Source organism: Zeus faber, assembly GCF_960531495.2.
Source record: "Zeus faber genome assembly, chromosome: 2".
Lineage (NCBI taxonomy): Eukaryota > Metazoa > Chordata > Actinopteri > Zeiformes > Zeidae > Zeus > Zeus faber.
The window spans coordinates 47225479-47246102 of NC_137189.1; the positions used below are offsets into that span (position 1 = coordinate 47225479).

The 20624-nt window shown below is 47.7% G+C and overlaps 2 protein-coding genes across 3 annotated transcripts; both read left to right on the forward strand.

Annotated features, from left to right (window-relative positions):
• Positions 1-708: 708 nt before the first annotated feature.
• LOC307245333 (uncharacterized protein) lies at positions 709-6482 on the forward strand (the record flags this gene model as incomplete). Its single annotated transcript, XM_080020863.1, has 2 exons — positions 709-1029; positions 4335-6482. The coding sequence occupies 2 exons, from the start codon at positions 709-711 to the stop codon at positions 4821-4823; spliced, it is 810 nt and encodes a 269-aa protein (XP_079876989.1). The 3' UTR covers positions 4824-6482.
• Positions 6483-8070: 1588 nt separating this feature from the next.
• btbd9 (BTB (POZ) domain containing 9) lies at positions 8071-19788 on the forward strand. Of its 2 annotated transcripts, none has more exons than XM_080020236.1 (11): positions 8071-8228; positions 9095-9303; positions 10046-10409; positions 11009-11276; positions 11775-11994; positions 12828-12947; positions 13104-13213; positions 15158-15347; positions 15754-15861; positions 16630-16708; positions 17484-19788. In XM_080020236.1, exons 2-11 carry the CDS (start codon positions 9119-9121, stop codon positions 17661-17663), a joined length of 1824 nt encoding a protein of 607 aa, XP_079876362.1. In that variant the 5' UTR covers positions 8071-8228; positions 9095-9118; the 3' UTR covers positions 17664-19788. The 2 variants fall into 2 exon arrangements, with proteins under 2 accessions (XP_079876362.1, XP_079876363.1); XM_080020237.1 differs by having other exon boundaries at positions 8071-8215.
• Positions 19789-20624: the final 836 nt, after the last annotated feature.

The following is a 20624-nucleotide window of genomic DNA, read 5'->3' on the forward strand; positions in this document are numbered from 1 at the left end:
CGCCGTGGTGGTCAGTGGCCGCGCAGTGCGCACATAGTGGAGGTTCCCTTCCTCGCCGGCCAGGTACATGGCACGCAGGCACGCAGGCCCACGACCACTCCCTCCCCTTCACCGTCTTTTTCGCGAGATTGAAACCGACGTCGCGGAGGGGAGGGGGGGGGGGGCGAATGTACACTCCACCGGCACAGCGAGCCTCTGCAGCAGACACGTGGCAACATTACTGGAGAGATGGACCGCGAGCGGCAGGATTGTGGAAGTACAAAACATTGGGATTACAATAAGGTTTCATGTCCACCCGGGCCCGGCGGTGTGCGTCAACCGCGGGACGGGACTTCCTTGCACATTGTCATAGTAACAGCTTGTGGTCGTTGTGTCTCAAGTACCGGCTGAGGAAACACTGCAATTACCCATTTCAAAATAAAAGCCCCCGGAGAACATGGGACCCCGGTGCCCAGACCACGCCCCTTTCTGGTGACGTGGCCGAGCCGGAAGGGACCTTGTTTTCCTTCTTTCCTCAGAAGTCGCGGCGCCGCAGCTCGCACCGACGGCCAAGAAAAGAGTCAAGAAAGCCCTGGTCCGGGACGCCGAGCGGGACGCCTGGCCGCTCGGAGGGGAGTCCCGCCGGGGATAGGAAGCTCAGCCGGCCGGGGGGGAGTGTGAAAAGCCCCCCCCCCCCGAGTCCCTGGATGTGTGTCCTTCCGAGACGCCATGTTGGACCAATCTCCGGGCGTCGGCGACGTTGAGAACAGCGAACCGGACGACGGCGTGAGCCGGGGCAGAACGCGGCTCGCCCTGCTGAGGAAAGGCGCCAAGAAGCTACACCAGCACCACCACCAGCAGCAGCAGCACCACCAGCAGCAGCAGCACCCGCTCCCCAGGCCGCGGGGACCGAGCCCCGCACGGCTGTCCGACCACAACAGCAATGTCCCGGCAGCGCCGTGCGCCAAAGCCGCCGTGCAGCCGAGGAACCCGCACCCGAGCTGCGCCGCCACGGTGCTGACCCTGCACCCGCTCAGAGGAGGAACCAAGGTACGGGTGATGTCGGATGAATTCTCCGGTTGTTGTTGACGGATTTGGGGTTTTTTTCCCCCGTCGCGTTTTGCGTTTCGCGTGTTTGTTTTTTTTGTTTTTGTTTTTTTTCGCGCCCGAGGTGAATCTGGGGGGAAATGACGCAGTTTCGAGGAACCGATGAATCGAAAGTCGACCGAACGCGGACGAACGGGAGGATCCGTTCCCCCGACGAGCCCGGGGGTCCGTCCGTCCGTCCACCGTCCGAGCGATTTCTGCGCATTCGGGGAGTTTTGTAGACGCCGAGGACCGTGCTGGGAATGGAGTGAAAGCGCAGCTGTTGTGGTCAAACTTGAGGCCGCGGTGACCGCTTCTTTATCGGGTAGTAGTCGGCTGGATGCGGGCAAAAAGGAGCTTTGGCGTCCGGGTGACAAGGCGGAGAAGGCGGCCACCGGGAGACTATACCAGCGATGTGTTTACAGCTGTTTTTACCTGTTTATCCCGGGCTTCGAGTGCGGAATTCTGCGTTAAAAAAACCCAAAACGAATTCAAATTCATCCTTAAAATTATTGTTCGTTACAGCTCAGGTTTAAAAAATCACCCAGCGGTGCAACCCGACTAACAACTGTCATGGATGGATGATGAATGGGTCATTTAAAGTGGGAATCCATAAGATTGTCAGCGTCCCGGGTTGCATTGATTGATTGATTTGTTTGTTTTTCTTGGTCGCTTCGGGTGTTGGGGATGTTCTTCGTTTTGTGATTGTTCGTCCACATCGACCGTTTCCCGACCACCTAATTCGCCTTGCGCGTCTTGCCTGATTTCCCACGTCGTGTTGGGGAGTGGCGGACCCTGCCACCCATAATGGAAACGGCATGTAAAGGAGCGCGTGCATGACGCAAATTCATTGAGTGGCTGTTTCTTATAAGGTGTCAGCTAAATGGCGTATCAGACATAGGATTTTTTTTCCACAACATTGTCTTTCGGATTACCAGTTTAAGAACAATCATAAACAAATAAAATATCCTTTACTCCCTTGCTCCCTAAAGGCCCTGAGGCACGTAGAAACTTTTACATCAGCCGGCTAAGTGATCCCGTCTTATTGCGAGCGAAGCCGCAGCCTTCTGATGTGCGGGGACGCGTCGCGGCGCCGGGGGAACGGGGCTCGTTGGGCACAATGCGGTGCTGGAAGAGCAACATGAGAGCATGAGAACATGGGCAACACAGCAACAGGGCAACCACTTTCAGCCCATCAGAACATCGTAACACAGAAAATAAATCCAGTTCCTCTCTTTCATCAAAGTCAAGTCATTTTATTGCAGTTGCTATTCAGTTCATTCACATGTCACAATAATTACAATTAATCTGAACATATCACAATAACGAAAGAGAATAAAATCACGAGAAAAAATATAATCCAGATTTTTCTTCACTCCGCTTCGGCAACTGAATATCGAGTTTCTATAATTTTTCGTTGAATTTTATTTCCTTTGTCATCGGGTATATTATTTATATATTCTTCAATGTAATTGTATACCTCCATGTATATATCACCGACGCCCCCCGAGCCACATGCTGGTGGCGAATTCACGCTGAAATACTGTCCTCAGATTCTGAGTTAGTTTTTAATATCTTCCCCTGCAAACAAACAATAAATCACAATTCATGCATAAATTTCATATTGCCTGTATGGTATTATGCACTTCAAGGAATGAGCCCTTCAGTCATGTATCAGTGTTTCCCACAGCCTGAAACATATTTATGCTGCTAGCTGGTAGGGTTTGGCAATATGTAATAATGTTCTTACTGGCAACCGCCAACCCAACAACCAGCAATTGTCCATATATTCACCGGGGGGTCAGAACGGATCGGCTACCGACACTAAGTGTGGTTTTCCGAGCTCCCATGGAACACTGCATCACTTCCGACACGAATTTCAGTTTTCCGAGTTCCCGTGAACGCAGCGTCACTTCCTGTGTCTCTCGACCGACTGTGATTAGGTAGTGGTTGAGGTCAGCTTTAGATCGTCCAACCTGATTGGCTTTATGTTGCAACTTGCCGAGCGCCGAATTGAACAGATCAGTGGGCTTTTTTTTATTTATTGAAATGATCCACCCAGCACTCATTCAAATTGTGCTTGGAGGGAATTATTTTCACCGGCCGTTATGACCGGAGAGACTTAAATATGTCGGATTTCAACAGATGTTCCAGGTCAAGAACCGGCAATTACTGGATAATGGAAACGCTGGGTAGGCTGATTGTTAAATCATTGACACCAATATATCCTTCATCGGGTTGGGTTTCTTATAAACATCCCATAACGTTTCTGCTTTATCGTATAACGGCTCTGGGACACTAGACCTTGGCCAATCACACATCACACATTTCCAATCAATAGAAATAAGGACACTTTTCACGTTTTTTGTGTCCTGGCCTTTTCTGGTTCCACTGTGCTCCGCCTCCCTCCACTAGAACGTGACAAGGTGTGATGGCCATCCAGCTAGAATAATGGTACAGCCTGGTGTGTGGAAACTTTCTTTCAGAGCTGGTCTACTTGATAGTTTAAAGTGGAGGAAGGGATCGTTCTCTCCGTACTCCTTCGTCTAATTACAGCTGTGGCGCTACCGGAGCAACAAGTAGTCCGTTTACGACAGAGCGCTGCAGGAATGAGGCCGACAACCCGGAAATGGGATTCTGGCTGTAATTCTCTATGTCGCTGTTGGTCTGATATGAAATGGTTGACTTTTTTCAGTTGCAAACTGAAATGTTGAGGTTGTCGGTTGACACTGATGTAAAAGTTGCTCCGTGCATCAGGCCCCTGAGAGTGTATTTTGGTTGGAATAGACCCAACGAGTCCCAGATTTCCATTGGTCTGTTTGCTAGTTTTTCTTTGTCATTTGTGTTGGTGTGGGTGTTTTTAATCGGAGGGGGCTGTTGTTTTACTTTTTTTTTTTTGTCAATGTTTGTCCGTATTGACAGTTCGACACTTTCGTGTCGTGCCTGATCTCCACATTATTTCAGGGAATGTCGGACTCTGCCACCCACGATAGAAAGGGCATATAAAGGAGCACATGCAAAACACAAGTTCATTAAATGACTGTTTCTTATGACGTGTCCGCTAAATAGCGGATGACACAGGATATTTTTTTTTTTTGACAAAATAATCTAACGGATTTTCACTTTAAAATCAATTATAAACAAAGGAAGGCATCACTCACGCCCCTGCTCCCAAACATCAAGCATATGATTACAGATTGCTCAAACAGATGACAAACAGGTAACAGACTTGCTTTTCGTTTTTTTTTTTGTTTGTTTGTTTTTTTAAGCTGCTGCGATCCAGAGGTAGGCGGCTGGAGAGCGGGGCCTCGCAACCCGAGGCCCCGTCTGCCCGCTCCTCAAGCCGGCCGGACCAGGCCGCTCAGAGCCTGAGCGCTCGGGGCCACAGGGGCAAGCCGGCCAAGGCCACCGGCGTCGCCCAGAACGCCAAGAGGAGAGGCGGCGGGCGGGCCAAGCCCCCGGCCGTCCACCGCCAGCCCCAGCGCGGCGGCGCCGACGAAAAGCCGCCCCGCCCCGCCGACGCCACCGAGGTTGCAGAGGCGCCCCCGGCCGGGCCCGAGCCGGCGTCAGAGGACCCGAGGGACGGCGAGAAGGTCTACGCCGGGGCCAAGTTCAGCGAGCCGCCCTCCCCGAGCGTGTTGCCCAAACCCCCCAGTCACTGGGTGGGGGAGAACGGCCTCCCGCGCGGGGAGGAGCACAGCCGCCGGCAGATGACTGTTCATTTGAAATCCCTTCTCAAGGTGCAAGGTGAATCCTAACCGCGAACGCGCCGCGCCGCTCTGCGGAAAAAACCAACGTGAAGCCGATCTAAGTGAAATAAGACGACGTGTCCGTGGTGAGAAAATAGGAAATCTAAGAAAACCGGACATACTATTTAACTCCCTGTGATAGAATGCATGTTGTCTTTTCTCTCTTTTTTTTTTTAAGTAGAACAATTTCCTCTATATGCAAAGAAGCAACATATTGCCAGTATTTGTAAATGCATTTTGGAGACATCTTTTCGCGCCGGTCATGGAAGGTTTGCTCCTGTCGTCACATTGTTGGTGAGTTTTTTTTGTTTTGTTTTTTGTTTGTTTGTTTGTTTTTTTTTCCCATGTGTTTCGGTTTGTGAGAGGTAACAGAATATTTTCTGTTTTTTTTCGCATCAAAGAGCTTTTTACAGTGTGAGAGAGTGACGAACGAAGCGTTATTTATTCCTCCGGCTGTGACGTACCCACATCTCCGGCATGTTTACATCTCACAAAGCGATGTGTGCACTTTTGTTGGAGCCGTGAATCTAAGCTTTTAACGATCCTGCGTAAATGTACATAATATATTGTAGACACATATGTGTATATTTTCCATTGTTATTTTAACTCAGAATATAGTTTTGTTACGGAATCCTGTTTGAGTGTCGTCGTCCCGACCCCCCCCCCCCCCCCCCCCCCCCCCGTTCCCTGCGAACTGAAGCACTTTTATCGCAGTTCCACCAGTGGGTGACGGCACCCATTTCGGGCACATTGATTGTAAGAGGATTTTTGTTTGTTTGTTTGTTTGTTTTTTGTTTTTTTTTTTCTTACGGATTTTGCACTGAAAAGTGGTGCAGGACAGGGAACTGTTAAATCCCACAGGTGCAGTGGCTGGCTCATACCAAAATTTGGACCAGGCACTTTTACTATTTCACCAGCCAGCTAGAATTTATTAATAATAATAATAATAATAATAATAATAATAAACTTTTGAAGGCGTGGTTGGTTACCTGCTGTCTTGGCTGTGGAGGGAGGCGGCGGCTATGTTGTGTGGTGGTTGATACAGGTGTATTGGGGACTGGGCTTCTGTGCGGCTCGTATTGTTTTTATCCGGCTGTTCCGGCCTCGGTGTGTCACAGCGGGGGGCAAACAAAAAAAAAAACTCCCAACTCTTCTGGAGAACTCTCCTCAGGAATTCCAGAAGAGGCTGACGTGAAGACAATGACGGATTAACATCCGGCCTGCGGTGCTCTGTTTTGTCCTCTTTGCACAAAGTGGCACCGCCGTGATTTGCCCGCCTGCCGTTTTGTTTTTCGTTTACCGTTTCCCTCCCCGGGGGCCAGGGCAAAGCGCTGTGAGGTTCGCCGACACGGTCGTACGCAAAACGTTCCCACGGACGTCTTTCGGGGGGGTCGTGGAGCCCGCATCTTTTTATTGTGATTACAATAGATACAGGCAGCTGCTGGTGAATGTTTCTGTCTCTGCTGATACGTCGCACAAACTGTCCGAGTTGTAATACATGAGCGATAAAAAAGAAAGAAATTTAGCCATTTTAATGCTGTGTTTGTTTGTTTTCTTCCCATTCCAGTCGTGAAAATAACTTATTTATGGACAGAATCGCAAAAAATACAATGTCAAACCAGTTTGTTTTATGAAACATTTCATATCTAAATTGAATATTTAATTAAAATATTGATTACCCTTAACCCGTTGCCTCCATGTATTTTTTCTCTTTTAATGGAACTTTCAATTTTACAAATTTCAAAGCATTGTATATAATTCTCTCCTAACCTTAATGTATTATTATGGAAAAAAAAAAAAAGTATTCTTGGAAAGGGTTGAATTGTACTGACTGGTTTCCATAGTACAAAATGTACCCGTGTCTGTTTGAACCTATGTTTGTTTAAAATCACCTCCGACTCAACAAATATCTTTCGCAACAGGTCTACGTTGGGCCGTCCAAAATGTGTGTGTGTGTGTGTGTGTGTGTGTGTGTGTGTGTGTGTGTGTGTGTGTGTGTGTGTGTGTGTGTGTGTGTGTGTGTGTGTGTGTGTGTGTGTGTGTGTGTGTGTGTGTGTGTGTGTGTGTGTGCGCCAGACTTTTACTTTCAATTTAAGGAAGTTGTCAAAAAAAACCCACAGTTTGGAAATGGGCTGTGGCCTCCGACCTCCCGACTGAAGGGTTTGTGCCGGTGATTTGTTGGTCATTTGCAGCCTTGAAAGGCCTGTGAATTATAAACTTTCTAAACTATAGTGCACAGTGAACACCTTAATTGTAGCTTGAATGTTATTCTCCCTTGTAAGTCGCTTTGGATAAAAGCGTCTGCTAAATGACTAAATGTAAATGTTAATTGGGGCTGAACATAATTCATATTGTCCCATGATTCTCAAGTGGGCAGAACACACCGGTTCCTCCCCGCCATCGAACCACGACAAAAAGCACCCAGATGTTCAACGCATCCAGAAAGTCAACTTTGAAAAGAGGAATCCTGATCAATTCCAGCCCATTTGGAACTGATCTCTAATCATTGCCGGGGCTCTACACCGAGGCCCCCCACCGACAGAAGCTACGGAGCGGCGTGCGGAGCGGCGTGCGGAGCGGCGTGCGGAGCGGCGTGCGGAGCCGTGCAGTCTGTGAGATTCCCACCCAAAACCCGCCATGTTCTCACCCCCCCGTCCCGGTGCCGTTTCGTCTGATCTGCTTTTCCGCCCTGGAGGACGAGCCTCCATGCCCAAGGACCACACCTGTACCTGCCGAGACGAGGCGCAATGGGTTTACGGAGCGTGCCGGCGCCCTCGTTCCCTCCATCATCAAACGCCTAAAACATTTCGCATTTAAAACACTTTGCCTTGTTGTTTTCTCCCCCCCTAAATGTACTTCTGGAGTGAAGAGGTTAAAACAGTGATTATTGCACTGAACAAGGACTTTCTTCAAGCGTCCACATTGGCCTTATGGATGCGCTGTGTCGCCGCCCTCTGGTGGTGTCACCGGGAAAGCCCACCCCGAGCCCGACCTCCACCGTCGGGCTGCGACCGCCCGGGCCCCGCCGAGAGGAGGAACCGGCCGCCAGGTGCGAACACACCGACGGCGGAATAAGAGCGAAGCCGAGGGAGGAGAGCGGGATCGGCGCGCAGATCGGTGGCGGCGCCGTCGCGCCACCTGCAGGGGGCGCTGGCGCGGCGCCGGGACGCCGGGCCCGGCCGGAAGGAGGTGGCGGGCCGGCTTCCGTTTCCGGTTTCTCCGACGCCACCCCCCTCCCTCCCTCCCTCCCCTCCCGTCGGGTTTGTCTGCGCAGCGCGGCGCTCTGCGGCCGTACGCGAACGCCAGCCCGACCCCCCCCCTCCCCGGAGTGAATATATGGAGTGAAGGCGGGAGGGACGCGGAGAAGACGCGAAGGGAACAGAGGAAGGACGCGCTCGTCGGTCTGTGACAGAAGTAAACAACGCGAGGCTAACGGGCTAACGGGCTAACAAGCTAGCAGGCTAACAGGCTAGCAGGCTAGCTGCTGTCAGAGACCTGCTCACCCGCGGACTCACCCTCCCTCTCTTTTATTGTCTTGCGTGTCAACGGAACCGGTCTCATTGAGAGTGGGATTGTTTTCGTTTTCTTAAGCCTAAATTGCTTGGTCACACCGTTGGATTCCGATTGGATTCCACGGCGGCGGTCAAGCGGCCAGTTATTTCTGAATAAATCGGTTGATAATGGCCGTTGCCATTGGCAACCGTCGGTCCTCCTGCTTCCACGCACCCTCGCGTCGCTCACCGACAGCTACGTTGTTGTGGACTATGTTGTCTTGGCGGAAGCTCTTTTCTGGCCGCACTAGTTAGAAAATGATTTATATCAAATGATTTAAGTCATATTCCGCTTAAGCTTATTATTTTATTCTGTAACTGTTTGTTTAGTGTGTAAGGGACAATGTGCAGACAGCCATCAAGTCATTACATAGATTATTTCAAGAGAATCCTCTTAAAGATAAGACCTAATCACCCCTGGGGGTTGGAGGTTATTTTGCAATGACGACTGCACAGCTGAGGTGTTAATTGTCCTAATCCTTACAGTATTTCAATGTTCTCTTTCGAAAAACACAGTTGTCGTTATTCTTCGGCTATAGTTGATGATGAGGCAACCAGAGCGCGTGAGATGGTTGACAGGGACCCAAATCAGTTGCCCGGGGCAACTGGGAAAGCGCTGTCGTCGGGCCCCAGTGCGCCAACCGATGCCAAGTCGAAATACATGTACGTCCAAATGTATTTGGGCAAATAATATGGATGCTCATTGTGATTGCGCTGGTCTCTCGACAGGTGTGTGTCTAGCACCCGCGAATCATGAGTAACAGCCACCCCCTGCGGCCGCTGGCCTCCGTGTCGGAGATCGACCACATCCACCTGCTGTCGGAGCAGCTCGGGGCACTGGTGCCGGGCGAGGAGTACAGCGACGTCACCTTCATTGTGGAGGAAAAGCGGTTTCCGGCTCACCGTGTGATCCTGGCAGCTCGCTGTCACTACTTCAGGTATGCATAATAACATTATTTGTTGACTCGAAAAATAGTTATTTGTTCCTGTTGAAAGCTGTGATGAACAGTTGGTTTGAGTACTATTGACAAATGCACTTATTTGTTCTTGTCTTTGGACAAGAAATGTTGACGACGTAATGTTATCTGTATACTGTACAGTTTAACTAAATATTGTTTTCTGTGCTCTGCCATGTGCCAGTAAGTTGTCCTCCAACAAGGGTGAGAAAAAAAGCTGTCCAAATCTTAAAATTACAACCAAAACTTGTCGGTTTTATGTGCAACCTTTCTGTCTGGGCATCACCACAATCGCAAGAACAACAACGTGATGAAAAATCTCATTTATTAAGCATATCAGTGAATAAAAAGTTCTTAGTCCTTGAACTTGAACCACAGCTGATAGGCATCAGTCGGGGTCACACAAGGTCCTTAAGGTACTTGAGTTTCACTTTTTAAAGTCAGTCAAATCAAGGACTAGCAAAACTGGAAAACCTGCGTGTCATGTGGGGAGGTACTTCAAGTTACCCTGGAAATGTCATCATGTTGTTCAGAGCTGGTGTCACTAGAAAAATATGCTGGAAATGTTGTGGATGAAATAAATAATCTCCTTTGGATGAGAGCCTCCATGAACTGATATATCACAGTGGAACGGGTAATTTAAAGTTCTTAAATATAATTTATGATTGCCCGGATTAACTCTCTTGGCGTTCCCAGAGTAAGCCTCCAGGCGGTGTGTTTTCAGGGCCCTGCTGTACGGTGGCATGAAGGAGTCCCAGCCCCAGGCGGAGGTGTGCCTGGAGGAGACGAGAGCCGAGGCCTTCTCCATGCTGCTCCACTACCTCTACACGGGCCGCGCCAGCCTCAGCTCGGCCCGGGAGGAGGTTGTCCTGGACTTCCTCGGCCTGGCCCACCGCTACGGCCTGCAGCCGCTGGAGGACTCCACCTCGGAGTTCCTGCGCACCGTCCTGCACACCAATAATGTTTGCCTGGTCTTTGACGTCGCCAGCCTCTACTCGCTGAGCGCGCTCAGTGCTGCCTGCTGCGCCTACATGGACAGACACGCCCCCGAAGTGCTGAGGTCCGACGGTTTCCTGACCCTCTCCAAGGTAGAGATAGGCCTGGACCACTCTGGCCCCCTGGGGTGCACTTTGGCCAGTGATGCGGGCCGGTGAACCTGCCACTTTTGAAGGGGTTGCTTGTCCAGAATACTAGTCTGGAACATGGGTGTAATAGAATAGCTGAATTCTATGATTTGCTAGCCAATCAAAATAATAAATAACATGTAGTCCGGCGACCCCCAGAGGCCCCCTGGGGGGCATTCTGTAATATACAATTAAAGAATTGTACATTAGAGCATGTACAATAATGACTTTTCATCATAGTTTCACTGTTATCTCTGTGACTATAGTACAGACAAATGTAAATCAAATATGAGAAAAAATCGTATCCGATTCGGGTCCTAGAGACTAAATCTCATTAATTGAGGCTGTGACCGAATGCGTATCAATTTGAGGGTCCTTGATATGAAAAGAGGTTGAGAATCACTGCTATAAAATGTGTAACGGTACTATGACTGAATACTCCAGTCCAGCAATTTTCAACCAGTGTTGTGTGTACCCCTAGTGGTCCATGTGGGTACTGGAAAAAAAAGTATATATTTTTGAATAATAAAAGTTAAAACTCTTTTCATGGTACTTTCCCACAGGCTGCCCTGCTGACCGTGGTGAGGCGCGACTCGTTTGCCTCCACGGAGAAGGAGATCTTCCAGGCGCTGTGCCGCTGGTGCCGGCAGCACACGGAGGGCGACGACACGCCCGAGGTGATGGCGGCCGTGCGGCTGCCGCTGATGAGCCTCACGGAGATGCTGAACGTGGTGCGGCCGTCCCGGCTGCTCAGCCCCGACGACCTGCTGGACGCCATCAAGACCCGCTCCGAGAGCCGCGACATGGACCTCAACTACCGCGGCATGCTCAGTCAGTTCTGCCCCCCGCCTCTTTGGCTGCTTTTGTTTTGCTGTCTGGCTCTCTGTCTGTCTGCCCGTCCGTTTCTTCTTTTCCTGCTGTCTGTCCTTTCCTCTCTTCTCATCTGTCTGTCCTACTCTTGTGTGTGTCTTGTATGTCTGTCCTTCTGTCTGTCCTTCTCCTCCTGTCTGTCCTTCCTTGTCTTCCGGTCCGTCTGACCTTCTCTTCTTGGCTGTCGGCCTCTTTGTCTGTCCTTCACTCCCTGTCTGTTGATCTCTCTCCATCTCTGTCTGTCTGTCTTCCTGTGTATTGAGTTACTTCAATTAGTAAATCCTTCCCGTATTCAGTCATTTTCTCTCTCTCTCTCTCTCTCTCTCTCTCTCTCTCTCTCTCTCTCTCTCTCTCTGTCCGTGCGTGTGTCCGTGCGTCCGTCTGTATGTGTGTCCGTCTGTCCGTCCGTGCGTGTGTGTCCGTCCGTCTGTGTGTCTGTGTTGTTGTTTCCTGCTTCAGTCCCTGAGGAGAACATCGCCACCATGAAGTTTGGAGCTCAGGTGGTGAAGGGCGAGCTCAAGTCGGCGCTGCTGGACGGAGACACCCAGAACTACGACCTGGACCACGGCTTCTCCAGGCACCCCATCGAGGAGGACGGCCGGGCCGGGATCCAGGTCAAGCTGGGCCAGCCCTCCATCATCAACCACATCCGCCTCCTGTTGTGGGACCGGGATAGCCGGTGAGAAGCCCCACCCCAATTCAGAGCATTGATATTAAATTACTAGCTTTTTAATAATCTTATATTTATGTTAATATCGATACGTATCAGTCATTTTTAAGATGTGAGATGCCGTGAGATGGTATCACCGTATGCCACTCTTTGACTTGACCCTCTTTGATGCTGCTATTATTATTGTTGTTATTATTATTATTAGTTTTATATTATTTTTTTTTTAATTATTATTATTATTATTATTGTTATTATTACAAGTTTTATATTATTATTACTATTATTATTATTATTATTATTATTATTATTATTATTATTATTATTACTAGTAGCCTACTACTTGCCACTTTTCACTGCTGTCTTAACTGGATATGATTTTCACTACTTTTACTACTGTATGGCATGTTTTATTAGTAATGCTGCAACACTTGACCTTGTACTTACTATAGAACAACGGCCACTTGCCCATAGTTGGCATAGTGCTACTAGTTATCATAGCGCTATGTCATGTTAACTTGTGTTAGAGAGATAGATGTGTACTTATTTGGGTGGAACAATGTGTCAAAATGAAAGGACAAAAAAAAAAATCAACTGCCAATCGCCGGTTGCTGATATATTGTTCCAGTTGCCCAAGCCTAGTACAAACATTTATGTGTTTCTGATCTCATTTAATTAGCATCTTTCTCGACTGCCCTGTTTCTTGCCCCCTGAATTTCCCCCTGGGGATTAACTGATAAACTGTTATCTTATGTTGATGTTGGTTATTAGCAGATTGCAATGGAAACCTGTGTCTACAGTTTAACAATGATGATTATTATTATTATTATTATTGTTGCTTTCAGCTCTTACTCGTACTACCTCGAGGTGTCAATGGACGAACTGGACTGGGTTCGTGTCATCGACCACTCCAAGTACCTGTGCCGCTCCTGGCAGAACCTCTATTTCACCCCGCGGGTCTGCAGGTAAACCCACAATAAAAACACGTCACGTGACGAGAACCTGAGCTGTCACTATGGGGTTGTCGTTTCAAAAAGCTTGCGGAGGCAGAGGTCACGTTTTGTTTGGGCGGATTAAATTACCGTCGCCGGGTCTCTGCTGACAATGCTCCTTAATTCCAGGTACGTGCGCATCGTGGGAACACACAACACCGTCAACAAAGTCTTCCACCTCGTGGCTTTCGAGTGCATGTTCACCAGCCACTCCTTCACTCTGGAACACGGGCTTGTGGGTACGTTTTTCGGGTGACCGTGCACCGTTCAGTGTTGTTTTTTCACATAACATATTTGAATTGGAAATGTGTGCTTACATTCTCTGTTCTTCTTGGTCTTTTTAAACAATATGTTTATTGAGTTTTTTTCTTCACCCCCTTCCCACAACAAAAATACAACAATACAATCAGTAACAACAGCATCAGACATCAATACCCCCCTTTCAAAATGTCCATAATGGGGGGGGGGGAAAATTAAAATTAAATAAGCATGAATAAATAATTACAAAAAAGAAAGTAAATAAATAAAGTGAAACATAAACAAGTAAAAATAAAAATCATTTCAAAGATCAATTTGAAAAACGTATATTTTATTCAAATATCTATGTTTGAGAACATTTAACTTCTAAGCAATCAAATAAAAGCAAACGCACAAAGAGCCTTTTTGATAGATGAAAAAATGTAAAAGATGATATTAAAAGGACATTTTTATTTTTTATATTCTTTGGAGTTCCAGTGAACGCATCATCGCTTCCGAAACAAATTAGACAAATTAATTTCCTGCTCGGAGAGCGGTGTCTGTGTCTAAACATGTAAACAAACATAGATGGATTTATAACTCCCTAGTTGGACATCTGTGATTATTTTGGTGAGTAACTTAAAAGTAGTGCAAGACAGACGAGTACAGGATAAATCATCAATGTTCTTCTTCTTTATTTAACTTGATTTAAAAATCGGGACCCATGGGCTGCATAACTGCCGATGTGGTGAAAAAAAGTCAAGTAACGGCCGATATTTTGGCCAAACTAGGCTCTAGTTCTTACCGCTGGTGCCCGTTCATTCCTTAGTCTTCATCCAAACGTAATCAAAGATTTGAACCATCATTTTATTTCACAAAATGAATAATGCAGTTACCTAAAACGCATTTATATATTGATATGGAAAGCTTCAGCATAGCAAGTGACAATTGAATGCCATTACTTTAGATCTTTTTTAATTCGACCTGACAACTGCATGATGGTGTGACGTGTGGGACGTGATATGAGGTCATGACAACCACTCGCGGCAGTTGGAAAGGTTTTCAAAATAAAGCACATCATCGGAAATTCACTTCGCTTCACTTCGATATGTACACCGATCAGCCACAACATTAAAACCACTGGTGAAGTGAATAACATTGATCGTCTGGTTCCAGTGGCAGCTGTCAAGAGGTGCAATATATGAGGCAGCAAGTAAACAGTCAGTTGTTGAAGTTGATGTGTTGGAAGCAGGAAACATGGGCGTGGTCAGGATCTGAGCCACTTTGACAAGGAGCACATTGTGATGCTGGACGACTGGGTCAGAGCATCTCCACAACCACAGGTCTTGTGGGCTGTTCCCAGTATGCAGTGGTTACTACCTACCAAAAGTGTCCAAGGAAGGACGACCGGTGAACCGGCGACAGGGTCATGGAGCCCAAGGCTCATTGATGCCCGTGGGGGAGTGAAGTCTAGCTCGTCTGGTTCGATCCCCCAGAAGAACTGCTGTAGCACAAAGTGGTGAAAAAGGTGAATGGTGCTATGATAGAAAGGTGTAGAACACACAGTGCATGGCAGCTTGCTGCGTATGGGAGCGCTCAGAGTGTCCATGTTGACCCATGTCCACCCCTGAAAGCACCTACAACGGACACGTGAGCGTCAGAACTGGACCATGGAGCAATGGAAGAAGGTGGCCTGGTCTGGTTTTAATGTTGTGGCTGATTGGTGCATATTTAAATATTTGGACTTTTCAAAGAAGTGAACATATACACCTGCGGCCCACTCAAAATGGAGCCGACTAGTTTCTTCTCTTATCAAGTATCAGCTGATGCGAGCGTTGACTGACGCCCGATATCAATTGGTTTCAACTCGTAAGTTTGGCGTAAAAAAACAACGTTCTCCGTCTATTCCCCCGTCGTCCCCCGCCCCGTTCCCTTGGCGACCGCAGTGCCCTCCGAGAACGTGGCGACCATCGCGGCGTGTGCCAGCGTGGTGGAGGGCGTGAGTCGCAGCCGGAACGCGCTGCTCAACGGAGACACGCGCAACTACGACTGGGACTCGGGCTACACCTGCCACCAGCTGGGCTCCGGGGCCATCGTGATCCAGCTCGCGCAGCCCTACTCCGTCAGCTCCCTGAGGTGATGTCATGCGGAACGCCGCCTTTTGAGGCCTGTCGTCTGATGTCATGACGTAGACAACCACAGAGATGGTTTTAGACCCTTCGTTTGCATTTTGAATATGAATAATATTATTCGCGGATATTGTTTTGTGTATGGATATTGTGTTGAGTTTACAGTTGTTGGTGTGGTCATCAGTGGTTCCATCCTGCCGAGCTCTGTCTTGAAGGAATAGTCGGTGATTTTTACGGAATTATTTTTCAAATCGCTAAATTCCAGAAGTGACATTTTCATATTTGCCGGGATAAACCGCGGTTCATTTCACCTGCGTGGCGACGTCCAGAGTGTTACGCGGGAACCGGTGTCCGAGCCGTAGACGTTGCATCAAAAACACAATAACAAACGTGAGGACGCTGTGACGGTGCAGGCTGCTGCTGTGGGACTGTGACGAGCGCTCCTACAGCTACTACATCGAGGTCTCCACCAACCAGCAGCAGTGGACCAAGGTGGTGGACCGCACCAAGATGTCGTGTCGGTGGGTCTTCCTCCTACCCCTCATCTTCCTCCTCTCTGTCATCTTCCTCATCTTCCTCATCTCCTCTCAACTCCCTCATCTTCCTCATCTTCCTCCTCTCTGTCATCTTCCTCCTCTCTGTCATCTTCATCTTCCTCATCTTCCCCCTCTCTCTCATCTTCCTCCTCTCTCTCATCTTCAGCCCCATCTTCCTCCTCCCCCTCATCTTCCCCCTCTCTGTCATCTTCTTCCTCTCTGCCATCTTCCTCATCTTCCTCATCTCCTCTCAACTCCCTCATCTTCCTCCTCTCTGTCATCTTCCTCATCTTCCTCATCTTCCTCCTCTCTCTCATCTTCCTCCTCTCTCTCATCTTCCTCCTCTCCTGTCTATCTCCCTCCTCTTCCTCCTCTCCTCTATCTTCCTCATCTTCCTCCTCTTCCTCATCCCCTCTATCTTCCTCCTCTCCCTCATCTCCTCTCAACTCCCTCATCTTCCTCCTCTCCTCTCATCTTCCTCTTCTTCCTTCTCTCCCTCATCTTCCTCATCTTCCTCCTCTCCTCTTCCTCCTCTCCTCTCATCTTCCTCATCTTCCTCCTCTCCCTCATCTTCCTCCCCTGGTGCTCAGACAAGGTGGTTGCATTGAATGTGTCTACTCCAGTGAGCCATCTGAGATTTGGATTCTCTATTCAGGTAGAAACTCACAGAGCAGCCTGAGTAAAGTTTGATTCTCCCACAACATCCAGCTGGAGTAAAACATGATGTTTCTTAAGACGTTGTTTTCTTTGCAGCTCATGGCAGACCCTGAAGTTTGACAAGCAGCCTGCTTCCTTCATCCGCATTGTGGGGACGCACAACACGGCCAACGAGGTAGGAATGCTACGCCCACTCGGCAAAGGAGAGCGGGGTGCCCAGTCATCAGAGGGTCCCTGGTTCGATCCCCGGCAGCGCGTCAAATTGCCCTTGGGCAAGACACTGAACAAATGGGACCCTGCACGGACATGTGGTCGCCAGACTGGAAAAACGCAATTTAAGATGCATTTATCATTTTAAAAGGCCGATACTACTCTCTCCTCTGTGATAGGAAACAACAACAATAATAATAATAATAATACATTGGTACCTGGACTTATGACCGCATCTACTTACGACTAATCCAAGATACCAGCAGCGATAATCGCGGAAATTTGTATCGACTTGCGACCGACTGCTCCAAGATACGACCGTGGAAATTTGCAGTTGGCGCGTCAGCGGCCAGTCAGCAGTCAGTCAGCAGTCAGTCAGCAGGCGACCTACATGGTGTGTGCACGTAGTTGGTGGCTTATGGATATTTTTTTCATATTTACTGTCTTTGTGCTGTGTATTTTGTTTATTTTCACCCTTCATGATTTCATAATTCATATGGGAAAAATTGCTTCAACATACGACTGTTTTAACATAGGACCGTTCTTATAGAACCAATTACAGTCGTAAGTCGAGGTACCACTGTATAATAATAATAATAACAATAATAATAATGATGATGATATAATAATTATAATAATAATAATAATAATAATAATAATGATGATGATAATAATAATGTCTCTCTCTCTCTCTCTCTCTCTCTCTCTCTCTCTCTCTCTCTCTCTCTCTCTCTCTCCAGGTCTTCCACTGTGTCCACTTCGAGTGTCCGGCCCAGTTGGACACGGAGGTTAAAGAAGGAAGCCCCGGGCCGGAGTCTCCTGAGGAAGGCTCCGCCTCCCGCCAGCCGCGACCCCCGCGACCTTCCCGCACACACAGCCTGCTCCCCTCCTCCCTCTCCCCCCCCTCTTCCCAACCCTAACCACTAAAGAGGAAGCCCCACCCCCCACCGTGTCTCTCTCTCTCTATCACCCAAACGCCACTTTGCACAGCGTTGCCCAGACTCCTCCGAAAAACCACGCTGCTAGTGCATTCGTTTCATTGGAATTTTTACCCATGATCCTCGGTTGTACTCACCAACGCCTCCATTACCAGAACTGTGAACTGTGTATACGTAGCCCCCCCCCCCTCCCGGTGCTTCAGTGTCGCTGGGATCGAAAACGGAAGGTGAAAATAAGTGATTCTCGTCAACCGCTGTGTGTTGTGGTGACTGATATTTACCGGTGAAGCGTCGTCGTGTCGCCGCTGATTCGAGGACGGGCTCCAGGAGGCAGAGCAGGTAACGCCACCAAAGACAAAAACAGCCTGTGGACGAGTGACCGAGGACTGCACTGCTAAAACGACAGAAACCTATTTGAAAGTATTTTTGCTACCTAAAACGTATCAGTCGGTATTTCAGACGCTGATAAAAAAAAAAAAACTCCCTCCGCTAACTATTTTTGGCAGAAGCAACACTTATTTGGAAAGTGAAGACCTTTACATGCCAGCAGTCGTTTCAGCAGAGTAGGCATCACTGCTTTTAAATGGTGGATGTGTCGTTTTTCTGGAGCGAATCTCCGAAAAATCGATTGCCAAAGCTTTTTTTGGATGGTGCAACCGCGACTACTTTTTATGCAAGCCGCACTTAAGGTTTTCATGTATTAAGTAATAACGATGAAGCAGCTCTTTAGCGGTCCACGGGACCGGAACCGACCCCGGTACTCAAACGGTGCCTCTGGCGCGTCTCGGCTTTCGTCTCGTGCGGAACCTTAAACTCTCTTCAAATTGACGACGAAATGAGTCGTCCTTTTGTTTCGACTAGGCACTCGAGTGGCTTAGCACAAACCCATTTATTTGGGCGTTGGGGGAAGAGGAAAAAACCATTTGTTAAAATTGGAGTTGGGGGAAACGTGGACCAAATTGTTGATGCACTGGGGCCTACAGCAAAAAGGAAATGTATTTAGATGGACGAGCAGCTATTTAAGGCACTTTATTTTACTCAAGTATACTGACAAACAGGTCCTACATGAAGTATTCCGGCACAGAAGTACGATGCCGGCATGCTGCGTGGGGCTCAGCCTCGTTCTGCATTATAGTACAGACTGAAGGACCACTGCTCTTTCATCTGTCAACTTACCCGGCGTCTTCTGTTTTCGTGCGTGTGTTCCACCATGTTCTTTAAAGGAACGTGCTGTACCGGCGTAAAATCCAGTTTCAGCCCTTTTTTTATTTTAGTAGTCGGCACACGCATGATCCACACTCACGTGTTGGGTTTTTTTTGCTCTTGTCTCTGTTTTCGAGCTTGGGAAGATTTGAATATAGTGGGGGGGGGACCCAACCTCAATATGATCTCCTGGTGCCACTGACAATTTAGGTCAGGCTTATTTTTTTGTCAAACCTATTTAATTTTGCCATGATTTGTATTAAAGTAATGGTGCTTCCGTCTTTCTTGCCGTATCGTTGGCATATTCCAAATCCGAGAAAAATTGAATGGTAATAGAAAAAATCGAGAAAACAGAGATGGAGAACAGTAAAAACCTAAAAGTAATGTGAGCTATCATCAGGAGTGGTCGGGGATATATAAAATGGAAAAGGGCTTAAATTTGATTTTAGGCCAGTGGTCATTTAAAACAGTAAAGCTATTCGTGCTGTGGATTACTTTATTTTTCTTTTAATTTTTTGTTATTTTTTCCCTGGCTTTTGCGCTGCTCTGTTGATGCGCCGGCAGAGACTTTTTTTTTTTTTTTGTCCTCATTTTCGAGGCTTTTTCGGTTGAAGGGCTCGCGGCCCTAGTTTAGACGCCTGATGAGTAATATAACCTCTTCCCATCTCCACCTTCAGATATCCCATTCGTTTGCTTTCCTTTGTTTCTGTACCAGAACTGACGGAGGACTTCAGGGTCGACATCGCTGTAGAGAATGGGTTCCTCATCTCTAATTTCATATTTATCTGAATTTACTATCTGCCTGATAATAGTTTTACTTAATATATTGTAGTTTGAATCATTGTGTTTTGTTTTTCTTTTGTTTTTCAAAAATAAAATCACTGCCTCTTGTTCGACGCATAGCCTTTCAACACTGTGCTGAACGACTGTGTCTGTGATTCGTGTGTTTTGCTTTGGTGGTTTTGGCCTCACGCCGTCATTTTGACAGGGGCTCAAAAAACGTTGAGCTCTCGGCCACCGTAGGTTCGAGGTTGTCTGCCATGTGCGCCGTCGTCGCCAGGCGGCGCTACTCCCCGCACGCTGCTTTGAGCTGGACCCGCAATCCGTGTCTCTCCTGGTTTTGAAAGATGTTCGTTTTTTTTCCGGAGTTGTTTTCCCAAAACGTCAGAGCAGTGACCTGGTTGAACCGGAGCGACGCGCAGGGAGCGGATGAGTTTCTAATGTGATTCCGTACAAAACAAGTGAGAGTCAGGCCGGATCTATTTTTTTTTTTTTGTATTTTAACACATTCAAATGATCAATTAACATCCAAGGGTTTGTTGCCACGACCGTTTAATGTGCTTAATTAAGGTAAGCTTTTAAAAATAAAAAAAAAATTAGGATCAGCGCTTTGCAGTTTGGAGGAAAACGAAAGAAGAAATGAAAACAAAACAACAACAAAGACTCAGGAGAAAAACAACATAAAAAACACACGACGTGATGTGGTTTTCATTCATTCAGTGCTTCGTTCATGTGGTCATTCCCACCGTCACGTTTTCCGTTCGACATTTGAGTGGCCAAATACATTGGGTCGATACGGGTGTGGAGTTACAGGTCCAATCCTGTCAAAATGTATAACTTATATATATATATATATATATAAATTTTATTATAACTACAGTAAAGAGCGTGAAGTCTCTACCAAACATCCCGTAATATTAGACGGCCACCCTGGCAACCGTTGTACAGAAATAAACGTTT

Excerpts from the sequence above, each read along its gene's own strand:
- btbd9 (XM_080020236.1), top strand. The coding sequence starts at position 9,119 with ATGAGTAACAGCCACCCCCTGCGGCCGCTGGCCTCCGTGTCGGAGATC. Across the intron at positions 10,410-11,008 it reads GTTTCCTGACCCTCTCCAAG|GCTGCCCTGCTGACCGTGGT; the intron begins GTAGAGATAGGC and ends ACTTTCCCACAG. Across the intron at positions 15,862-16,629 it reads CGCACCAAGATGTCGTGTCG|CTCATGGCAGACCCTGAAGT; the intron begins GTGGGTCTTCCT and ends TTTTCTTTGCAG.